General features: G+C 42.8%; 1 protein-coding gene across 1 annotated transcript in view; it reads left to right on the plus strand.

The window, feature by feature from the left end:
* Positions 1–9,751: 9,751 nt before the first annotated feature.
* RASGEF1B (RasGEF domain family member 1B) overlaps positions 9,752–20,944 on the plus strand; it is a 577,487-nt gene continuing 566,294 nt past the window's right edge. Inside the window, exon 1 of the mRNA XM_060012290.1 lies at positions 9,752–9,939. Within this exon, the coding sequence (XP_059868273.1) occupies positions 9,871–9,939 (69 nt within the window). The 5' untranslated portion in view covers positions 9,752–9,870. The remainder of the gene's footprint in view (positions 9,940–20,944) is intronic.

The following is a 20,944-nucleotide window of genomic DNA, read 5'->3' on the forward strand; positions in this document are numbered from 1 at the left end:
GCGAGTGTATGAGAGATTGAAAGAGAGAGAGAGAGAAGGGGGAAGGGCTCGGCTTTCTCTTCTGACCTTCTGTCTGATCTGTTGTGAGTGCTGGACCAAACCATTCAAACTCCCTGTGCTCAGGGATGCAGTGAGGATTCCCCAGTTAGTGACAGAATCTGAGTGATTTGTAGGCATTTGTGTACTGATTGTCTTGCCCTCTAGGCATGAATTGTGTTGTATCAGGAGGGCAAGAGGGTTCCAAATAGATTTAATATTCCTTGTATGAGCTTCAACCATCTGCCCGCCAGCTCTCAGTGTGAACATAATATATGTTTCCAGAATCAAACACAAAGAATCTGGTTTTTTTTTTTCTTTTTTCCTTTTTTCAAAGGCTTTTAGTTTAGTTCATTTGTCTTTTCCTTGTCTTTTGGGGTAGGTGACTAGGGTCATACTCTCTGCAATTTATTTACTTTCATTTTGTTTTCTGATTCCTCTGGCATAGTGAAATAAATGGGTTTCCCTTTCCCAATTTCCATGTACCCACTACAGAACTGTATCCTTGAAATTGGTGCATATCTATGAAATCTTGTGATGCACCTATGAGGTGGCTGGGATTGAACTGCAGGCGTTCCCAATGGGTACAGGTTAGACCCTGGACGTCTGAAAATTCTTCCCAGGCTAAATCTAAATGCTGTTCTGCTGAGTGATGAAACTTTAACATTTTCCCTTCTTTCAAGGGAAATCTTGTGACTGTTGATGGGACTGTCCTAGTAGCTATAGCTCATTGAAGGACTAAAGTTATTTGGGTGTTGAGTGTCTTTGTCCTGGAACCCTTGTGTCAGTTAAGGTAATTGACATATGGGGATCTTAAGCTCTGAAAGAGATGAAAATAAGTTAAAAGCCAATCAAACAGAGTTCTTAACTTAAAATTTTACTTAACTTAGAGAAATTTAGCAGGAGATCTGGGAAGCTCTTTATGTGAAAGTTGGGTGGGAACACAATTAGAGCTCTCCTAGCATTACTTCAGCAAGCAGGTGTTAGGCACGGAGTGACTAGTGGAAAGTGAACTTGTAATATTCTCTTGTAAAGGCCTCGGGCATAGGGGTCAAAATTCTTCAGTTTCGCTCATTTTTATTTAGTCAGCAAAATTTGCATTGTTTTGCATTAGACAGTGTATATTTAAAAACTGTTTCCTCTTTAAATGCATTTCACATTCAATTCTTCCTACAGGAGAAGGCTAAAAGAGCCCCATCCCTTGCTGCTTTTCTAGTCTATGATGATGGAGTGTAGGGGAAGGATGTGGGCTCTGGAGGACTGCCTGCATGCCTGGCCAGCCTCCGTGTCTTTCTAGCTACGTGACCTTGGGAAGGAAATAAACATCTTCGTGCTGTATTTTCCTCAATTGTAAAGTAGGGGTTATGATAGTGTCACTCAAAGGAGTTGATGAAATGATCAAATATAATAATGCATAATAATATCTGTAAAGCGCTTAGCACAGTGCCTTCCACAGAGCACCATGTTGGGTGTTGTTACTGTCATTACCATAGAGATGAAGGCTGGAGAAAATTGGGAGTGTGGATCCCCAACATGACTTGTGCTGTTTGGCTGTGGAAGATGTCTGAGACACCCCTCTGCCCGTGGAGAATTGAGAGGTCAGGGCTGACAGGGGAAGGAACAAAGGAAATAGAAATAGTATTTTATTTCTTTTAAAAAAGCTTTGGTTTAAATATGTGGCTCATGGAGGTGTGTGGTTGGATGGGAACCATGCTTTCCTTCCTTTCAGGTTGGTGCAGGCTTAGCCTTGCCCTCTCCTCCTTTCAACCTCCAGGTGTTTAGATTTAGTCTGAATTTGAGTCATTTTTGTTTTGGTTGTGAGACTGATGGAGCCCTAGGGGTGACCTTGTCCAGAACTCTTTAATCTCACTTAGTGTCTAATGCAGAGCAGATCTGGGCCTCTGTGGATAGTTAGAACTGAACCAGCCTTTAGGGGAATGGTGTGATTTGGGCCAGAGCCAAGAGCCTGTCCGTTCACTGTCCCAGCTCTCTTTCATGTGGACTTTTTAAGGACATCGGCCACACCAATTAGGGTGGACCAGTCAAAGAAGAGATTTGAAGCAATGAAATACAAACAAAAATGGTGTTTGCCTCAAGCCTCTTCTCCCCCTCACCCCCCATCTTTTGGATCTTTAGCTCTCTGGCTCCCATAGGATCTCTTCTCAAGTGTTCAGGTCTATCCCTGCAGCAGCTCTGCTCTTTAGTGCTGGCTCCCTCTCTCTGCTCCATTGTTTGTGCCCTCTGTGGCCACCAGTGCTCACGAGGTGGTGCCACGGCCCTGGCCTTGATGTTTCTTTGCCTGGTCTTAGCTACACTCCTGCCTGCTGCTGCCCATTGGTGCACTTGGCTTCAAGGATTTCATATCGATGCCCCACTTCCGTCCCAAGTGCACTTTGGCTCTCCACCCTTGAGCCCTGATTCTGCAGGGTGTGGCATAGCCTTGATGTCACTGTGGGTTTTGTTGTCATTATGCAGTATTAGTTCCCTCATTGTCATTGGTGCTAACCTAGGCACTCCCACCATTACCATGAGGAACCAGGCCCTTTCCCACAAGTATAATGACACTTACATTAAGCCCCAAACTGGGGGAGGTGTAACTTATTCTCTTAGTCTCTTACCATGCCTGTAATACTGCAACTTTTCCATTTATTGATTCAGTGTCTCCAGACTGCACCTTTCTTGTGAGTCAAAATGTAAGTTGCCTCCACGGTTGGGTTAGAAGGAATGACTTAACCCCTTAGATAACCCAACTTCCTTTTGTGCTGACTGTCAGCCAATTATATTGGCCTAAACCGTGAATCTTCCCCATATTAGAATATGTCTCCTTCCCATCGCAGACAACCAGAGCAGGGCTGGGAGGACCAGGTGTATTGCTTTGCTCATTAAAGAGCCTCTGGCCATCAGCTTCAAATATCTTGCAAAGATTCTTGCAGGGAGCCCCATTATAGCTTTTCAAATAAATAAACCATGGCAGTTCCCTGTACCAGGACTGAAAGCCCAAATTCCTGCATCAAAGGAGTAAGCTTGGCTGTGATGTGGGGTGGTACCTAAAGGATAAGATACTGGGTCCTTCTCCATCTCCCTCCTCCCCTCTTTCTCTCTCTCTCTCCCTGCATTCCTCTTCCTCTCTCCCTCCCCTTTCTCGTTTTTTTTTCTTTTGTTTTACACCTAGCTCAAAGAAAGGTTTTTGGGGGCAAAATCAGCCCTGCCATGATTTAGTGAAGATGTGCAGGGGCGCTGAGAAAGTGACTCAGTAGAAATAGTGTAGGTTAACAGGAGGTTTAGACTCTGGGCCCCACTACTGCTAATAGACTAGCTGTGTAAACTTGGGCAAAAACCTTAATCTCTCTGTGCCTCTTATTCTGTCAAGTGGGGTTGGGGGAGGAGGAAGTGGTAGATTGGATGAAATCCTTAAAAACATTCTCTTTTTGATGGAAATGGGCTTTTAGCAACTAGTGATGGAAAAGGCCTAGTATGCACTAAACTTTCCTACCCACCTTCTCGGTAAGGTAGAACGGGGGCCCAGACAGAAGCTACATGCTTGCTTGTTGTACCAGGAAAGAAGTGAGGCAGATATTAAGTTTAAATCAATAGTATTACTTGAGCACAGATAATGGAACTATTTTCCCCCAAACTGTTTTGATTGCTGCCAGTAGCTGCTATTTGGTATGAAATCCATTCAGATCCTCAAAAGTCAAAGGAACATACAGTGCATGAAAAGATGTTGTAATTGGCACCATTGTAACTCTATACGGTGTGTGATCTTAGCTGGGAGGAAGGGAGGGTTGTCAGATAACTTGTAATCTAATTTTCTTTGTTGTAAAATAGAATGTTACCATTGTATTCTTGTGGAATTATAATTATACCATCTCAGCCAAATAGAGCGCCTTTCTCGTCAGGTGCTTAAAGAGCTCAATAGGCATCCAGTCAGCCTTGTAAACATAGTAAACCCTGGCTCGCTTGCATTTCTGTCAACTGAAATTTCCTATCAGCCAGCGTGTCCCCTCATCCTTCCTACCAGGATAAATGATTTTATGCTGGTGAACCTGACACCCCAAGAGACACTGAAGTACCTTCTGAATCATCAAAGAATTATGAAACCTTCAGTAGAGTTTCGGTGTTAATTGCAATTTATGACAGCCTAATTTTTTGAAAAGTGGTAATTCAAGTGTTGCATAGCTGGTAATTAGTTGGAATAGTTGATTAATCAGACTGCTCTATTTTCTGACCATACTGAAGTACAGTATTTACAGTAACTGCAACACCGGCTCTCCCTGAGAGCCACGAAGCAGGCAGGGTTTGAAAGTAGTATTCTTTATTTTATCTTTATTATTTTTTTATTGAGGTATAATTGACATACAATATTATGTTAGTTTCAGGTGTACAACATAATGATTCGATATTTATATATTGTGAAATGAACACCACAATAAGTCTAGTTAACATCTGTTTTCAAACATAGTTATAGAATATTTTTTCTTGTGATAAGAAATTTTAAGATTTACTCTTAGCAACTTTCAAATGTGCAACACAGTATTATTAACTGTAGTTGCCATGCTGTACATTACATCCTCATGACTTATTTACTTTATAGCTGGGAGTTTGTACCTTTTGACCCTCTTCACCCATTTCAGCCCCCACCCCACCCCCAATCCCTGTCTCTGGCAACCACCAGTCTGGTCTCTGTATCTATGAACTTGTTTTTTTTTAAGATTCCACATACAAGTGAGATCATATGGTATTTGTTTTTCTCTATCGGACTTATTTCACTTAGCATAATGTCCTCAAGGTCCATCCATGTTGTCACAAATGGCATGATTTTATTTATTTTTATAGTTAAATAATATTCCATTATAGATACACACACACACATATATAAGATATTTTCTTTATCCATTCATCTGTTGATGGAGACAATAGTATTCTCTAGACTTGGCAGGCATACATTATTACTCATTCTGGGCAAATGATCATTTCCAGAACTTATTCTTGAACTTCTACATTAACTTCTAAGAGAAAATAGGAAAATTACAAAAATAGATTATATTTGCTTCTTATGGCTTTGTAATCCCTAGGGTCATTGCTGATAACTAGACTGCTAGCTCTAACAGAGAAGGTGAGTGTCTCTAAAACTGAATTTTGTATATTTAGTAGAGCTTCTTTACAGAGATTCCTTAAGGGGAATATCAGTGCAGTAGATTTCATTGCATTAATTGGTCCATTCTAAATGTGTTACTAAAGGGATAAGATCTTAAATCAATTAAGATTAACTTGATAACTTTTTTTTTAATCCCCAAGTTCTTAATGATGGGATCTTAAAACAAAAGTATTAGAATTGGTGTTGTGCTCAGGTTCACTGCAAAGAATAGAAAAATTCAGGAATACGTAAGAAGAAAATAAAAAATAATCCATTATTCTATCACCCAGAGAGAACTACGATTGCCTTTTGGTATGTTTCCTTCCATTTTCTTCCTATGTATACACGTAAACATTTCACAAAGTTAGCATATACTGCATGTACTGTATGCTGTCCCCCACCAACATTATGTAAGGGACATTTTCTAGGTCAGTAAATATTCTTTAAAAACATATTTCATGCTGACCATTTTTATGAATCATAATTTATCAATCCAATCTCCTGTTGTTAGACTTTAGGTGGTTTACAAATTTTGGCTTTATAATACTTCAACAAGTATCTTTCCTCATTCGTTTGCCCATCCATCTATTTATTCAATCAATTTTTACTGAGTACTATGTACCAGGCTCTGGGTCAGTAGTTGAGGATATATCATTAATCATAATCCTTCTAATACAGGTAGTTAACATTTATTACCATTACTAACTATGGACCAGGAACATTATTAGTACTAGTATATTAATTATATGAATATGTATTAGTATCATAATCATTCTAATAAGTTAGTATAATAGTATTAACTAATTAAATCCTTATGAGGTAGGTATTATTATCATCCCTATTTTCCAGAGAAGGAAACAGAGGCTTGCATAATTGAAGTGACTTGTCCAAAAATCACTCGGTTGGTACTTGGAAGAGCCAGAATTCAAACACAGGCTGCCTGACTCCAGTCGTGCTCTTTTAACCACAGTGGCTACTATGCCAGTAAAAAAGATGCTCCCCTGCCCCTATGGACATGAAACAATTTTAAATGTAATACTCTTTGAGTTATGTTGATTATCTGACTTTTTGATTTGATTCTCTGAGTATTTTCTTAGGATAAAGTCTAGAGATAGAAATGCTGAGTCAAAGATTATGAATAATCCTAGTGAATAATACTGTGGTTAAGGTCCTAAATGGGGGAGGACCCAAGATTATGTATCTATCTATCTATTAATCTATCTATCTATCTATCTATCTATCATCCATCCATTCATCCATGCATCCATCCTGGCTCTCTGTTGTTGCTCTACCAGCAAGGTAGACAGCAGGAAATAGGTATAGTAATGATTCAGGCTTGGGCAGGCCCCGGAGAAGGTCTGGGCAATGCTCTTCCTATCAAGGCAGAGTCAGTGAGTGGCTGCCCTTCAGAAATGTTTCTCTTGACACTAGAAGATGCAAGATGGCAGAGGAGAGGCAGCATGGAGAGGAAAATCTCATCAAAGAAATGAGTCTAGATCACAAGTGAATGTACAGCCCCTTAAAATGAATATCATCACAAGAAAATGCTCACTAAAAATCACGAGTTCAGTTAAAGACTTTCTTATTTCAGTTAGTATTTAGTATAGCCTTCCTTGCACCTAAACCATAAATTACTCACATAGGGCAAGTGACTATCTGTAAACATTCTTTCTGTTTCTTAAATTCCATACTTCTTCTTAAGTTCCACTCCCCCAAATGGACATTACCTGTTCTTTGCCAGCTTTCTGTGATGTAGTATCATGTAATAGCAAAAACACAGACTTGACTGGCAGCTGAACTAGGCGTAATTCCTGGCTCTGCTGCTAACCTGCTGTGTGGTGTTGGACAATCTTTTTAATTCTCAATTTCTTCCTTTTAAAATAATACAGAGTTGTAACGGCAATCAAATGAAGTGCCATGAGCAGAAAAAAATAACAGCTAACCTGTATTGAGTTCTTATTATAAGTATAACAAAATAAGACACTCTTCTGTTTAAAATGCATACATGTACTTATTCCTCAGAATAATCACATGGTAAGCTGGATTCTAGATAGCTCTAGGGCTTTCACCCCTGGTGTTCCTTCTATGATTATGTTACATTATGTGGCAAAAGGGACTTTGAAGATGTGATTAAGGGACTAATCAGTTGACCTTAAGATAGGAAGATTATGTAGGTGGGCCTGGATATCACAATCATGTAATCACATGAGCCTCTTAGAGAGGCTCTTTTTCTCTCTTAGAGAAAAAAGTTTTCTCTGGCTGTTGGCAAGAAAAGAAGTCAGAGAGATTTGAAGCATGAGACAGACTCAAGGCAACTGTTGCTTAGAAGATGGAAGAGGTCACTTGAGAAGGAGTCTGGGCAACGTCTCCAAGTGGAGGGTGGGCACCCTGCTGACAACTAACACGGAAACAGGGACCTCAGACCTATAGCTGCAAGGAACTGGATTCCGTCAACAACTTGTGTTTGAAAGTGGATTCTTCTCAGAGCCTCCAGATGAGAGCCCAGCTGGCTCTATCTTGGTTTTGGCCTTGTGAGAGCCGAAGCAGAGAAGCTCCCCAAACTTCTAACCCACAGAACTGCGAGATAATAAATGGGTGTTGTTTTAAGATGCTAAGTTGTGACAGCAATAGAAAAAGAATACAGACCGCATGCAGTAGCTACCTTTATTCTTATGCTCGTTTTGCAGGTGAGGAAACTGGAGCACAGAGAAGTAAAGTCACTTGCCTGAAGTCTCACAGCTATTAAATATCAGAAGTGGGATTTAAATTGAGGTAGTGTGTCCCCAGAGCCCACAGCCTAACACGGTGACACAGTGCCTGAGACATTTGTAGGTACTCATTGTGTGTTAGTTTTCTTTTTCTTTTTAGTGTAGCTTAGAGGGCACCTAGCTGCCACAATTCTCGAGTTTGCTGCTGGTGGGGCATCTGGTGCTTCGGCAGTGGGCTTGGGATAAAGATAGTATACTTGGAGCATTAGTCTTCCTCGTGGGAGTAGGTCTTTTTATATTATAACAAACCTGAATATTTCATAGGCTAGAATGCAAAAGATAAAACCAGAGATGTCAAAAAAACTTTGTTTTTGATGATCTCTTTACTACGAAAAATACTTGACTGAAAAAAGTTTGAGAAGCACTGAGCTGATATATTCAAACTAATTTACACCTTTCCTTCTTATTTTATTCCCTAAATTCACAGTGGGTTTGCTGTACCAGCTAGAATTCTGGAAAGAGAATCAGGAAATCTGGACCCAGTTATTCATCACCATCCATCCAACCAGCCATCCTCTGTTCATGGAGTCAGACAATAATTTGTAGAGTGCACCTATGTGCCTGGAGTGTCTCTAAGACAATGTGACTTGATGACGTAATACAAACTCTTCTAGTTCTGCTTCCTTGCATTTAAAACTAGGTGATATAACAAAACTTTCTCTGTCTATTACCAATTGAATGCTTTTACAGTTCTTGTATGTGCTGACCTCCGGATCTGACAAAGTAGGGTAATGTTTCTCAAAGTCCAGCCTGGGTACCACCTGCAGCAGAATCTCCTGGGTGCTTAATAAAAAAAAAAAAAGCAGATCCTGAGGTTTCCCCAAATCTTCTGAATCAGAAACACTGGGAGTTGGGGACCAGGACTTCTGGTTTTAAACAAGCTCTCCGGGTTATTCTCATGCACACTTGAAGTTTGAGATGTACAGCTATATGGATGCAAAATAAATACCTAACATAGGTCCTGTGTCCTAAAAATATCTCCCTTATTAAAAGACAAGCGTTATAGGTTTGGAGAGAAAAACAGGGCCATACATTTCTGTATCAGCCTCCTGGCCAGGCTCATTCGTCCCCTACCCCACCCCCATCCCAGCCAAGGCTGTGATTCTGGACCGTATCTGGCCCAGACCCTGTGCCGACAAAGTCACCTTTCCTCTTCTGGGGCTTGCTTGTACCTGGCCCGTTCATTAAGAGGGGTCAAAGTGGACGTGAGCTGGAGGTCCCCCTCCCAGGCTTCGGGAGGCTTTTCCCTTTCCCTGAGGCAGGGTGGGGCTGGCGCAGGCCGCCGGGGTCCCCTGCGGGCAGCTCGCGCCTTGCAGCCGTAACCCGCCGGGTCAGCCGCGACCTGAGACAGCCTTTTCCACCTCCTCCGGCGCGGAGAGGGGAAACTGGGGAAGTGGGGCACCCCGGCCGGCCCCGTAAGCAGACGCTCCCCGGCCCTCGCCTCCCGCTTTCCGGCGGAGCGTCAGGCCTTGGCGAGCGCTGTGGCTGGAGCGGCGGTGCCCGGGGACGGGCCGCCAGTGCCCGCGCCTCGGCGCTCTGCCATCCGGTACCCTTGCCCGCGCGCGACGCCAGTCCTGCGGCGCGTTGGCCCTCCCGTCACCCCCTCGGCGGGGCCCTTCCCTTTGCTCTGGTGACAGTGACATTCAGCGGGAAAGGCTAGCGCAGACGGCAGCGCCCCGCTCCCGCGGCGCGGGAGGTTGGAGCGGCGGACCCGGCCGCGCGTGCTCGCACCCCGCACTACGGGCGGCGGCGGCAGGGCAGCAGGCGAGCTCGCCCCCGCCGCGCCCCCGCCCGGCTCGGCTGCCGGCAGCCCCCAGCCCCGGGGCGCGCTGGCCGACCGGCTGCGGGCGAGACCTCGGCGCCTGGGCTCTCGCGCAGGGAAAGGACGGATCCGGCGCCTCGGGAGAGCCCCTGCCTCACTGCTCGTATATGGCAAAGTTTCTCGCCAAGCTCCTGGGCTGCACGTTGCCGAGCAAGGGCGCCTCTCCCATGTGTGAGGTAGGTGGAGGGTGTGTCCCCGCAGCGACGGCAGTCGGCGGCGGCGGGCTAAGCCCTGACCGGGGCCCTGGACAGTCTCACTTGCCTGGTTTCCACCTGCAGGTCTGGGGTGGGGCGGGGAGGATGGTCAGGGGGAGGCCGGAAACCCGGGAGCCTAAAATCTAGCTCCTCTGGACCTCCGTGAATCTTTCTTTTTCCTTCCCTAGTTGACAGGCGAGCACGTTTTCTGTCAGTCGAGTTTTGCGAGGTGCTCTTTACCTAAAAGGCCAGGAATGTCTGAAAATGAGCGGGATCCCGCAGTCCCTCTTTGCTGCCTACTTTGTTTCTTCGTTTTTCCTTTTCATCTGAAAAACAACAACAACAACAACAACAAAAAACAAAAGCAAAACAAAACAAACCCAGTACGTGCAATCTTCAGGTCAGAAGGCTTCCACCTTGCCACCTCCTCTACTCCCCTCCCCCAGGCACCAGCACACCGCAAACTCCACTGAACTTAACGCATTTCTTCCTTCCGGAGTGAGATCTATTGGGGACGAGAAGGGTTAAAATGGGATTTCCAAATCAGGTGAACAAATCGCAGTTCTGAAGTCAGGTACATCTAACTGCTCACCTGTCTGAGGTGGCAGTGATGCTACTGTAAGCATCTCTGCAAGGAGTCGTTTATGGGAAGGCTGGCTTGCTTCTCCTCCTGGGGCCAGTGGTGGCATAAACTGTTTTATAGGAAACCTATAGCGGCCGCTCAGTAGGGACCGGTGTCACACTGTGCACAGCCCCCCCCCCCCACCTCTACAGTGGGAACAGTGTGTGTCCTTTGTCTCTGTCTACTCCTGCCCTCCCCCAACAGGCTGCCTGACAACCAGGCCTGGGCCAGGGGAAGTTGGCTGCGACCTGCGTGGCTCTCCTCACTCAGTCCGAGGCCCCGGCAACTTTCCCTGCCAGCCTCAGGCTGCTTGGGAGCTGCTGCAGCCCTCTGGCCTCAGTTTCCTGACTGGCCAGAGAGAAGCAGAATTTGGTCTCTTCTCTTGTGATGCAGGAGCTTGTCCTTCAACAAGCCAACTCTTCCAGATTCAAGCTCTTAGTCTCTTCCCTGGCTGCTCTTGACTCTATTCTCGCCTCTGGCAGCTGTAGGTATTCTTACCTTCTGAGGTCCTTTGGTCACCTTCCTTTGACTTTGGAGCTCAGGTTGTTCAACCCAGAATCTCTGCTGTGTGACAAGACAGTTTTGAAACAGGGAGGTCCCAATAGTAGGTGATGAAGAGGAGCTGGGAAAATAAGAGCAGACTGGGAGAAACCAGACTGAAATACCTGGGTACTCGGTAGCCCGAAATCTCAAAAGTAATGAAGAGCCCGGAAAAGTAAAGTTTTCCAGGCCTGCAGCTAAAATTAACTGTCTCCTTCGGCATGTGGCATCTCTGCCCACTTGCTTCTCTGTGACATAAATGTTAGGCAGCATTTGGGGGTCGTTCTGGAGACTGGACGTACTCTTTTAAAATTGCTTTTCTCTTTGGTTTTCTCTTCACTTGTATTTGGATTTTCGTTCCGAAATTACCAGAACCCATGCCAAGCGATTTCAGTTCTATGTGCTGCCTTTGGCTGTATATTCCTGCCTGTTTTATCCTCCAGCCAATAGATGCCCCACCTTGATTTCTTAGAATAATTGACTCCCAATCATGGCTGGGAGGAGGGGGCCTCAAAACCTAGTCAGAGACCTATTTAGACAGTTAAGAAAATGAGTGGCTGTTTTGTCTTTGAAGAGCTCTAGGGAGAGGGAATTCCCTCAGTCCTTGGTAACTCCTTGTTTCTTGCTTTGTGTTATTTTCTAACCATCTAGAGGCAGGAGCTACTGTGGCATCTGCTCTCTGCTTTCCACAGGTGACTGATGCAGTGCTGGCTGAATTAACCCCAAACACTTCACCCCGGTATCACTTTTGATCAGTGCTGCTGGAGGAGTTAAGTGATCATCCCTTTCCTACCTGTGGCGGAAAATCTGTGCCCCCAAAGGGATGAATAAGTCAGGAATGTGTTTCAAGGATGCTTTCTTCTCAGGCAACCACCCCTTCAGCACACTCTTAGTCATAAATGAAGAGGCAGTGGTTGAGAGCTCTTGACATCTGGGAGGGAGAGAAATGTGTAAGAAAGAGATTCTTAAGCCTTTCTAAATATTCCTTTTCTAAAAGTGAAAGTAGTGCTAGGATATGAGAAAATTTTAGGCAGCTTTTCGTTTCCACTGAATGCTCTGATCCTAACTTTGGGGGTTACCTTTAGTTTCAGGGAGATCAAGAGCAGAGATAGATGTTTTCATGATGCGTGGCCTTTGGTTTCATTTTGGTTAGGAGGTGGCCAGAATGCAGTTTCTTCCTACACAGGCCAAGTCGGTTTGCACAGAGGAGATTCTGCCTGAAAGAGTACTGAGACCCGACAGGACCTCCGGTGTGTTTGCAGTTGTCTGACAAGGGAGAATGGGTGACAGGCTATGGAGAACATGGGAGCAAGAATTCACTGTGGTTGAAAAACAATGCCAGCGCGTATCCTGCTGTGTCATCTTCAGAGGTTAAGGACAGATGATGTGCATTTGAAACACAGAGTGTCTCCATGATCATTTTGTTAACCTTTTTATTAGTGTTTAAGTTTACAAACCAAGTCTTTGAGAAACAATTTTAAAATTTCAAGAAAAAAGCAAAGGATGATAAGTTTACCCCCCAGCCACAGCAGCATCCTGAGCACTGGGCTAGATGTTTGGAATAATGTTTGCACTGCATCAAGGCAGAGGTCCCGCAGAAAGAGTGGGCTTGCTGTGTATTCTGACGTCTGGAAAGGTAGGACATGCTAAGCACACGGGTAGGTGGTTTCAGACCCAACAGGTCCTACTTATATGTGTCCTGTATGCTTGGATGGATGGATGTCTGGCCCTGGCATCCATTCCTTCCCCTTCAATTTCTGACATGTTATGAACCTGACCCCACCTCCAGCCTCAGTGTTGCTTTGCTTTGTGCCTCAGGGCTAGTCAGTGATGGGGTCTGGTTCCAGGACAGGAAGTGGCAGGAGAATCAAATAGTCAGAGGTGATGGCTTTCTCTCCTCCCAGAGCCCTCTTCCCTCAGTCTGCAAACGTGCATCTTTAATCCTGCCATCCTACACCATCTAACCTAGTGGGGCACCTTTCAGCAGCCACATCTGTTGGGCAGAACACATCTGGCTCCACAGAAAAGGGCTGTCAGTTCCATGCCACTGTCATGGATGTGGTCTCCAGAATTGTCACACCTCATGTACATTCTACTTATTTCCACATTCTGTTTTCTGTCTCCACCAGTATTGCTGCCTAACTGTAACTATAGTTTTATTTAAGTTTTTACGTAATACATAATAACTATCATTTATTGCCTACTCTGGGCCAGGCATTGTTCTAAGGGCATAATATACATGATATCAGCTCTTCTCTCAATAGCTTCACAGTTTAGGTGTTAACAACCACGTTTTACAGATGAGAAAATTAAGGTTTAGAGACTTTACGTAATTTGCTTAAGGTCACTCTAGTAATATGTGCTAGAGTGAGGATCTCAAGGTTCCCCTCCCTCCTTCAACTATAGTTACTCAGTACTTAGTTTTTTTGCGTTGTTTTATTTTTGTTTTCTACCTCGGCTTCATTTCTAGATATACTCTTTCTCTTTAGAAGTAGGAAAGGCAAACCCTCATTCCTCCACATTCTTTCTTTCATTCTTTCACTCCCATTATGTTACCATTGGGATGGCATGAGTACCTTACTCCTGGAAATGTTCAATCCAAGGCTGATTGAACTCAGAAGAATTGTTAAGGGAAAGATTCAAGTTCAATCGCCGTGACGCTTTACAGATAGCGTCCATTTATGGAGCATTTCCTGTATGTTGTCCTGTCTTATTCCCCTATAATATTACGAGGGAAGTCGTGTTGTCTCCCCTGTTTCAGAAGTGAGGAAGCCAAATCTGAGTCATTACATGAATTGTCCAAGGTCACTTACCTACTGAGGGTCTAATCTGGGAGGTAAACCCTGGATTCTGATTCCACATGCTTTGCCAGCCAGCTGTACTGGTTTACCTAATCTTTTCCTGGCCTCTGATCTCTGTCTCATCCACTTTGTCTTTTGGACTATTGCCAAAGTCATCTTCCTTAATAGCCCAGCTCAGCACAGTGCCCATTTGTATACCCCAAATTCTTTGGTGGATCACCACTGCAAGCAGATTCGTCATGGTATGCAATTCCTCTCAATAGTGTGTTCCTACCTAATTTCCTTGTTCAGTCACACCTTCTTCCTATTATCTTTCTACTATTCCAACAACTTTAGTCTATTCCCGTTTCTTGACCATATCTTCTCACCTCCAAGCTGTTCCTCTGCCTGGAATATTCTTCCCTTAATATCCACCTATTGATGTTTCCCCTTTCTTCAAGGTCCAGCTCAACTCTCACTCCAGATCCACCTCTTGGGCAACATCTAGCCCTCTACACGGGCCCACTGAATGTTATTTGTGCTTATTTCTCTGTGAGACCTTGGACAACTTTCTCTTGTAACTTCTTTCAGTTTTCTGTCTTCAGTGGGGCTAACAGCAGTGCTGAATGCAGGGCGGTGAGGGTCAAATGAGTTAATGCCTGGAAAGTACTTAGAATAGTGCTCAGTACATGGTGACTGCTGAGGTTCTTGCCTGTGTGTCTCTGACCTCTTCAGCCTTTAGAACTAAGTACTTTTTCCTTCCACAGCATCTAGCAGAGGATTTTGCACACAGTTTTGCATCAAATAAATGTCTGATGGGTTGAATTGATCTTTTAACCTTGAAGGTTCATGATTTTCTTTGCCCTTAAATTATTTGTTGATTATCTGAAGTTCAGATTTAACCAGCATCCTGGGTTTTTATTTGCTAAATCTGGCAACCCTGTCTAAAGTCCAATCCTATTCAATTGTGGAAGACTTTTCCCCATCATTCCCTCTTTAAAGCCCGTTCTGTGTCAGAGATCCTGTCCCAGGCCAACAGTGCCACCTATATGGAATTCCAGCTGGGCAACTGTCTGTCCCCACTGCCTCCCTAGCATGGAAATGTTGGAGTGAGGAAGCTTTCTACTGCAAGTGCCAGGGCTGTGACTGGGAGAGGTGTATTACTGACATTCTGTTTATTCACTCTTCATGTGTTCACTGGGTCATTCAATCATTCATTCATTTAACAAATGTTAAAATGCCTGCTTTGTGCTGGATGCCCCGTGGAAGCCTTGCTAAGAGACACTCAAACTGTTTTGACTGTGACCCACAGTCAGAAATATATTTTACATAGCAATCCTGAATGCACATAGCTATTTATACCTATAACACTGAAGTTAAATTTCAAGAATAATACTTTTCCTTATGACAGGGATGTACTCTGATCTTTACAATTTTGTTCTTTCCTTTCCATTACATTTATTACATTCTATTAAGAATTAAACTGGGAAGGACTCACTGAATCGATTTCATGAGTTGTGACTCATAGTTTGAGAAGCACTGCTATGGAGGATGGTAAGGTTCTGTTTTTATAGAACAATTAGTATTACTTCATTATCCCAGTACTATACTTACACCTTATTACACTATACATTAGCAGATTTTTGTGGCCTATCTTGGGAAGCCAGTCACCGTGCATAACATTATTTTTGGGGAGAAAATGTTTTCTGAGTTTCAAACAATTAACTTACCGGTTGACTTTTGATGAATATCCTGCCTCTAAATGCAGGTGAAAGGTTTGGTATGTTACCTGATCAAACCATGACATGGTTTTTTATTTTGAACACTGTACTCAAATTTTAATTTATTTTAATTTATTTCTCTCTTTGCATCCACTAACAACAAATGTGTTCCACTGGTTGGATTGACTCCCCAGGCTACATTTTATGGATCTTTCTAGTTATATATTTTAATTGACTCCATCCCTTTTCTCTTGAAGGAAGTTGTACTTTGAAGCAGTTTTTTTCCCCTCTAATTTGCCTGGTCAAGATCTTGATTTCATCCATTACAATGAGCTCCTTTGTCCGCTTAAATGAATCTTGCACACTCTCATCCACTTGGTCATTCTGATCGCTTCAAGCATCTAAAGGAAGAACCATGTGGTCTGGCTGTTTTGAAGGCCAGTAGCTTGGATGAGTGTGGCTATAGCTTCAGTGATTGGAGGTTGGTAGATGATCATAAAGGAGAAGTTTACTTTGAGAATAATAGCTCCTGTTGCCACAGCTGTGATTTCTGTGAGGGTCATTTGAATTTTAAGCTAATGGATACTGAGTTTGTCCTGTAAATTCACCATTCAGTTGGTTTGAGGGCCAATTGGATGGCTGTACCACATCTGAGCCATTGTATACACAGAGACAACTCTACTTACCTTTTGTGTTAGCTGCTTTTAAACTCTGCATGTGGTCCTAAATGCATGCATTTCATTTATAGGAATATTTGGTCCCATTATGATTACATCTGTCTAATGGCTTCTTGCTGAGAAACCGTTACATAATTTTTTTCCCTTTTGTATTTTGATAAGGAAAGGCTGGTGTTTCACATCTGTTAAATTACCAGTGCTGGTTGCGTGTCATAGGGAGCATGGATAGGAGCTTAACTCTTTGATTTACTTCCTTTTGCTTAGGTCTTTTCAATTTGTCATGATGTTCTTATATATTATGTATTTCTACTTTCTGAATCTTTGATAAGATACAATAGGTCTAGTAGTGATGTTTATATTAGGGAAGTTCTACCTACTTAGATTTGCTTATTGAAGTGGCCAATAAATAAAAGCATAACTTTAATTTGAATTTTGTGATGAGTAAGGACTGTGCTTCCCACCCTCAGAGAGTCTTAAATGTGTTCTAGGCCTATTTCTCCAAGTATCTATAATATATTAACAGTATTCTAATGTCCCTTTCAAACCTCTACATTTTCAAACCAAAATGAAGGACTTATCATCCTCCCTGCTGCCCACCTGAAACCCACTTTTCCTTTCCAACTCTGTCGTCAGCCAAAAGCACCGCATGTCTTCTTCTTACCCAGTGTAGAACTTTGGTGTCACCTTGCTTACTCTCTTTTCTTTTTCCTTCATGTGAACAGTCTGCCAGTGACTCCTGCAGATTTTCTCTTAGATTTATACCTTTCTTTTTATCCCTACTAGTCATCATCCACTGATCTGACATTTATTGAGTATATGCTGTGACCAAGGACTAGTGGGGTCTGTAAGGGATTTTTTTAAAAAATATATATTTATTTATTTCGCTGCTCCGGGTCTTAGTTGTGGCATGTGGGATCTTCATTGCCACGTGCAAGATCTTTTTAGTTGAGGCATGCGGGATCTTTTAGTTGTGGCATGCGGGCTTAGTTGCAGCATGTGGGATCTAGTTCCCTGACCAGGGATCGAACCCTGTCTCCCTGCATTGGGAGTGTGGAGTCTTAACCACTGGACCACCTGGGAAGTCCCTGTAGGGGATTTCAAGATAAGCCACTAATTGGTTTGCTCCCCTGAAGTCTCCCTCCTCTCCACTTTTCCTGAATATGCAGCTGGTATACCAGGGTGCCTTTTCATTGTCTCTTTCCTACAGAAGAGTCTACATGACCTTCTACTTCCAAAGGCTCAAGTCTCTAAATTCCGCCTAGGTTATTTGTAAGGTATTCAGTTAAGTGTCTCACTCTGCCTACCCAACTTTACTTCCTGCCACTGATTTCCTTCAGGGATCCTCACATGTCAAATACAAATTCTTGCCCTGTGCCTTTGTTTATGCTCTTTGTCTATCCTGCAATATGACGACCTATCCTCATTCTTCCATTCTTCCTACCTAAACACTATCTAAGTTTCAGAGCCATAGTAAAGACCCAGTCCTTCATGGAGCTTTAACCAAACAAAGCAAAGAGGCTAAGCGTACACAGGCTGGCAAGTCAAATACTTGACTTCCAGTCCTGGCTCCCCTGCTTCTTAACTATATGACCTTTTCAAAAAAAATTTTTATTGAAATATAGTTGATTTACAATGTTGAGCTAGTTTCAGGTGTACAGCAAAGTGATTCAGTGATTCCGTGACACATATATAAGAATATATATATTCTTTTTAGATTCTTTTCCATTATAGGGTATTACAAGATATTGAGTATATTTCCTTGCACTGTACAGTTGGTCCTTGTTGGTTATCTATTTTATATATAGTGGTCTGTATATTTTAATCCCAAACTCCTAATTTATCCCTCCCCCTCTTTCCCCTTTGATAACCATTAGTTTGCTTCTATGTCTGTGAGTCTATTTCTGTTTTGTAAATAAGTTCATTTGTGTCATTTTTTTAGATTCCACATATAAGTGATATTATATAATATTTGTCTTTGTCTGACCTACTTCACTTAGTATGATCATCTATAGGCCCAGCCATGTTGCTGCAAATGGCATTGTTTCATTCTTGTTTATGGATGAGTAATATTCCATTGTGTATGTGATTTTAATTAAGTAAATTACTTCCTTGTGTCTCACTTTTATTTTCTGTAAAATTAAAATAATAATAGTACCTATCTTATTGAGTTGTTATGAGGATTAAATAAGATAATTCAAATAAAATACTTAGCATAGTATCTGGCATGCAGTAATTAACACATAGTAAATAATAATAATAATAGTTATTATAACATATATTCTCACCTTGATCCTCATACCCTGAGTATTCCCTCTTCTTTGACTATCTTACGACACATCTTATGCTTTTCTGAATTCTCCACAGTGCTGAGCACAACATAGGTGCTCAATCAATGCTTAGCAATTTTGAAAACATGCCACATGCTGTTTTATCAAAATCTGGGAACCAGTTTATTTCTGGATATGTTTAATTGTATTTCGTGGAAATGTGACAGCCATTGTCCTTTAGTGACTTTGTCCCCCAATCTATGGGATGTGTGTTGATGCTAACTTAGGCTGCAGTTGTATGAATGATGATCATGTATTTTTACATGCAACTGTGACAGAAGCAGTACTTGAAAAATGTGCCAATTGTAAATGCCATTTAAATGAAATTCAACCATAGATTGCAATGTAATTAAACACAGGGTAATTTTAAGTTTTCAATTGGTTTGCAAAACATGTATCCTCAACATAGGTCAAGTGAAGCAAAACCATGCCATAAGTCAAGATTTTATTCATCAGACTTTTATATTCCATGCTGTTGGTGGAGAATTCTGGCTTAAAGTCAGGTTAGATTATTCCAAAATTAATGTGCTCCAAAGGACACTTACCCAGTGGGCTTCCTCATCACATTTCCAGTGGGAAAGAGGGAGTAATGATGCCCTGCTTCCCTGGAAAACTCTGTTGGATGGCTTAAAGCATGGGAATTTACTTTCATGGAGATTATCTGAATGTGGTTAAAGTCAAGTGAGGGTACCTACAGAGAGGCACATGGGGCTGAAAACTAAAGAGTGGCAGCATTATGAATTGCAAAGAACCTGCACCCGGAGTCTTAAGATCTGGATTCCGAGGCTGGCGCATCTCCTCACTGGCTGAGTGCAACTGGAGGAAATCTCCTTACCTCTCTGACTGTCAGTTTTCATAGCTCTAAAATGCAAGTATCAATATTCGATTTGCTTTGTTCACAGAAATGATGTGAGGCTCTAGTGTGGTAATAGATGTGAAAGTCCTTTATGAAATGTCAAGCATTATACAAATGTGAATTGCCATCACCGGTACTGTAACAAAGAGGATGGAACCATAAAGTGTATACTTGGCATGCCGGACATGCAGGAACCTGCTGGCAAGTGGACTGTTGGGGATGGTAAGAATGGTAAAGAATAGAAATGCTTCTGTTTGAAAGGTCGAGAAAGAAATATGAAGCAGTCATAATTTACAACTAGAGCTTTAACCCTTGTGCAATAGGCCCTGGAATCTCTTTGTATCCAGAGGTTTACTTCGGGAATAATGCACTTTTTGAGTAAACTTGAGCTAGGTTTATGAACAAAATTCTATCAACATAGGGGGAGGAATGTAGATATCAGTGACAGAAGGCAAATTGCAAGGAGGGACTGTTGGACCAGACTCAGAAAGAGGGTCTGAGAGTATAGGACTACAGATGGAAGAAACATAGTGGCTGCTGTTTGAACTTGCCCCCTACTCCTTTTGTCCCCTGAGTCTAGCTACCCTGTGCCAGAAAAAAGAGCCTGACATACGACAACCTAAGCAGTCTTGCTGTCGGGCCAATTCAGAGAGCAGAATTCAGAGGAGGGAGCCTTTTCAATGCAAGGGGAGCACTGATAGTCTGGCAGAGGGGCAGTGAGTAGTTTGTGGCAGGAACAGTACAGACATACAGGCAACCTGGAGCCAGCATGGTCCAATGGCTCCCTGGACTGGTTTGAGAGCTCACATGATGTAATTTCCCCCAGAGGACACCTACCGATACCAAAGGATGAAAGGATCCTTGCAAGAGAATCTGACGTGCTCAGGGTGGGGGTGGGGTTACGTGGCTAGCAAAATTTGGGTATAAGTGATAAGGTGACTTCATTTGTAACCACATTTGGGTACATAAAACTGGCCCAAATAATCTTGTCAATTTCCTTCTTTCCTCTTCCATTCTTGAATCAGGGTAGGCCTTTTGCGAAATTGAATCCCCCAAGCCATTTTTTTTTGGCCCAACAAGCTTATTCTTGATGTTTATTTTAACCAAATTTCATATGTGTTAACATGTATGGTGTGTCTGTTAAGAGAAAATGGGGTGGTGTGGGAGAGCTCAGATGCACATACAGAGCCACACACAGACAGAGAGACACAGACACACAGTGATTTGTTTGCTCCTGGAATGGCCAAGATGATTAAACAACATCATGATCAGTGGTTAAAACGAATCCAGAAATGTCTCTGATTTTATTTACCAGCTTTGCTCCAAAACCTTAAATGTGCTTATGTACGTGAGGCCAAGCTCATGGGACATTTCTCAGGGGTTAACAAACTGAACTTCCTCTCCTTTTGAGTTTCTCTTTTGCCTCCTTCCTCTCCTCAGGCTTAGGGAAGTCCTTTCTGAGAA

This window comes from Delphinus delphis, chromosome 5 (assembly GCF_949987515.2).
Source record: "Delphinus delphis chromosome 5, mDelDel1.2, whole genome shotgun sequence".
In the NCBI taxonomy this organism is placed as follows: domain Eukaryota; kingdom Metazoa; phylum Chordata; class Mammalia; order Artiodactyla; family Delphinidae; genus Delphinus; species Delphinus delphis.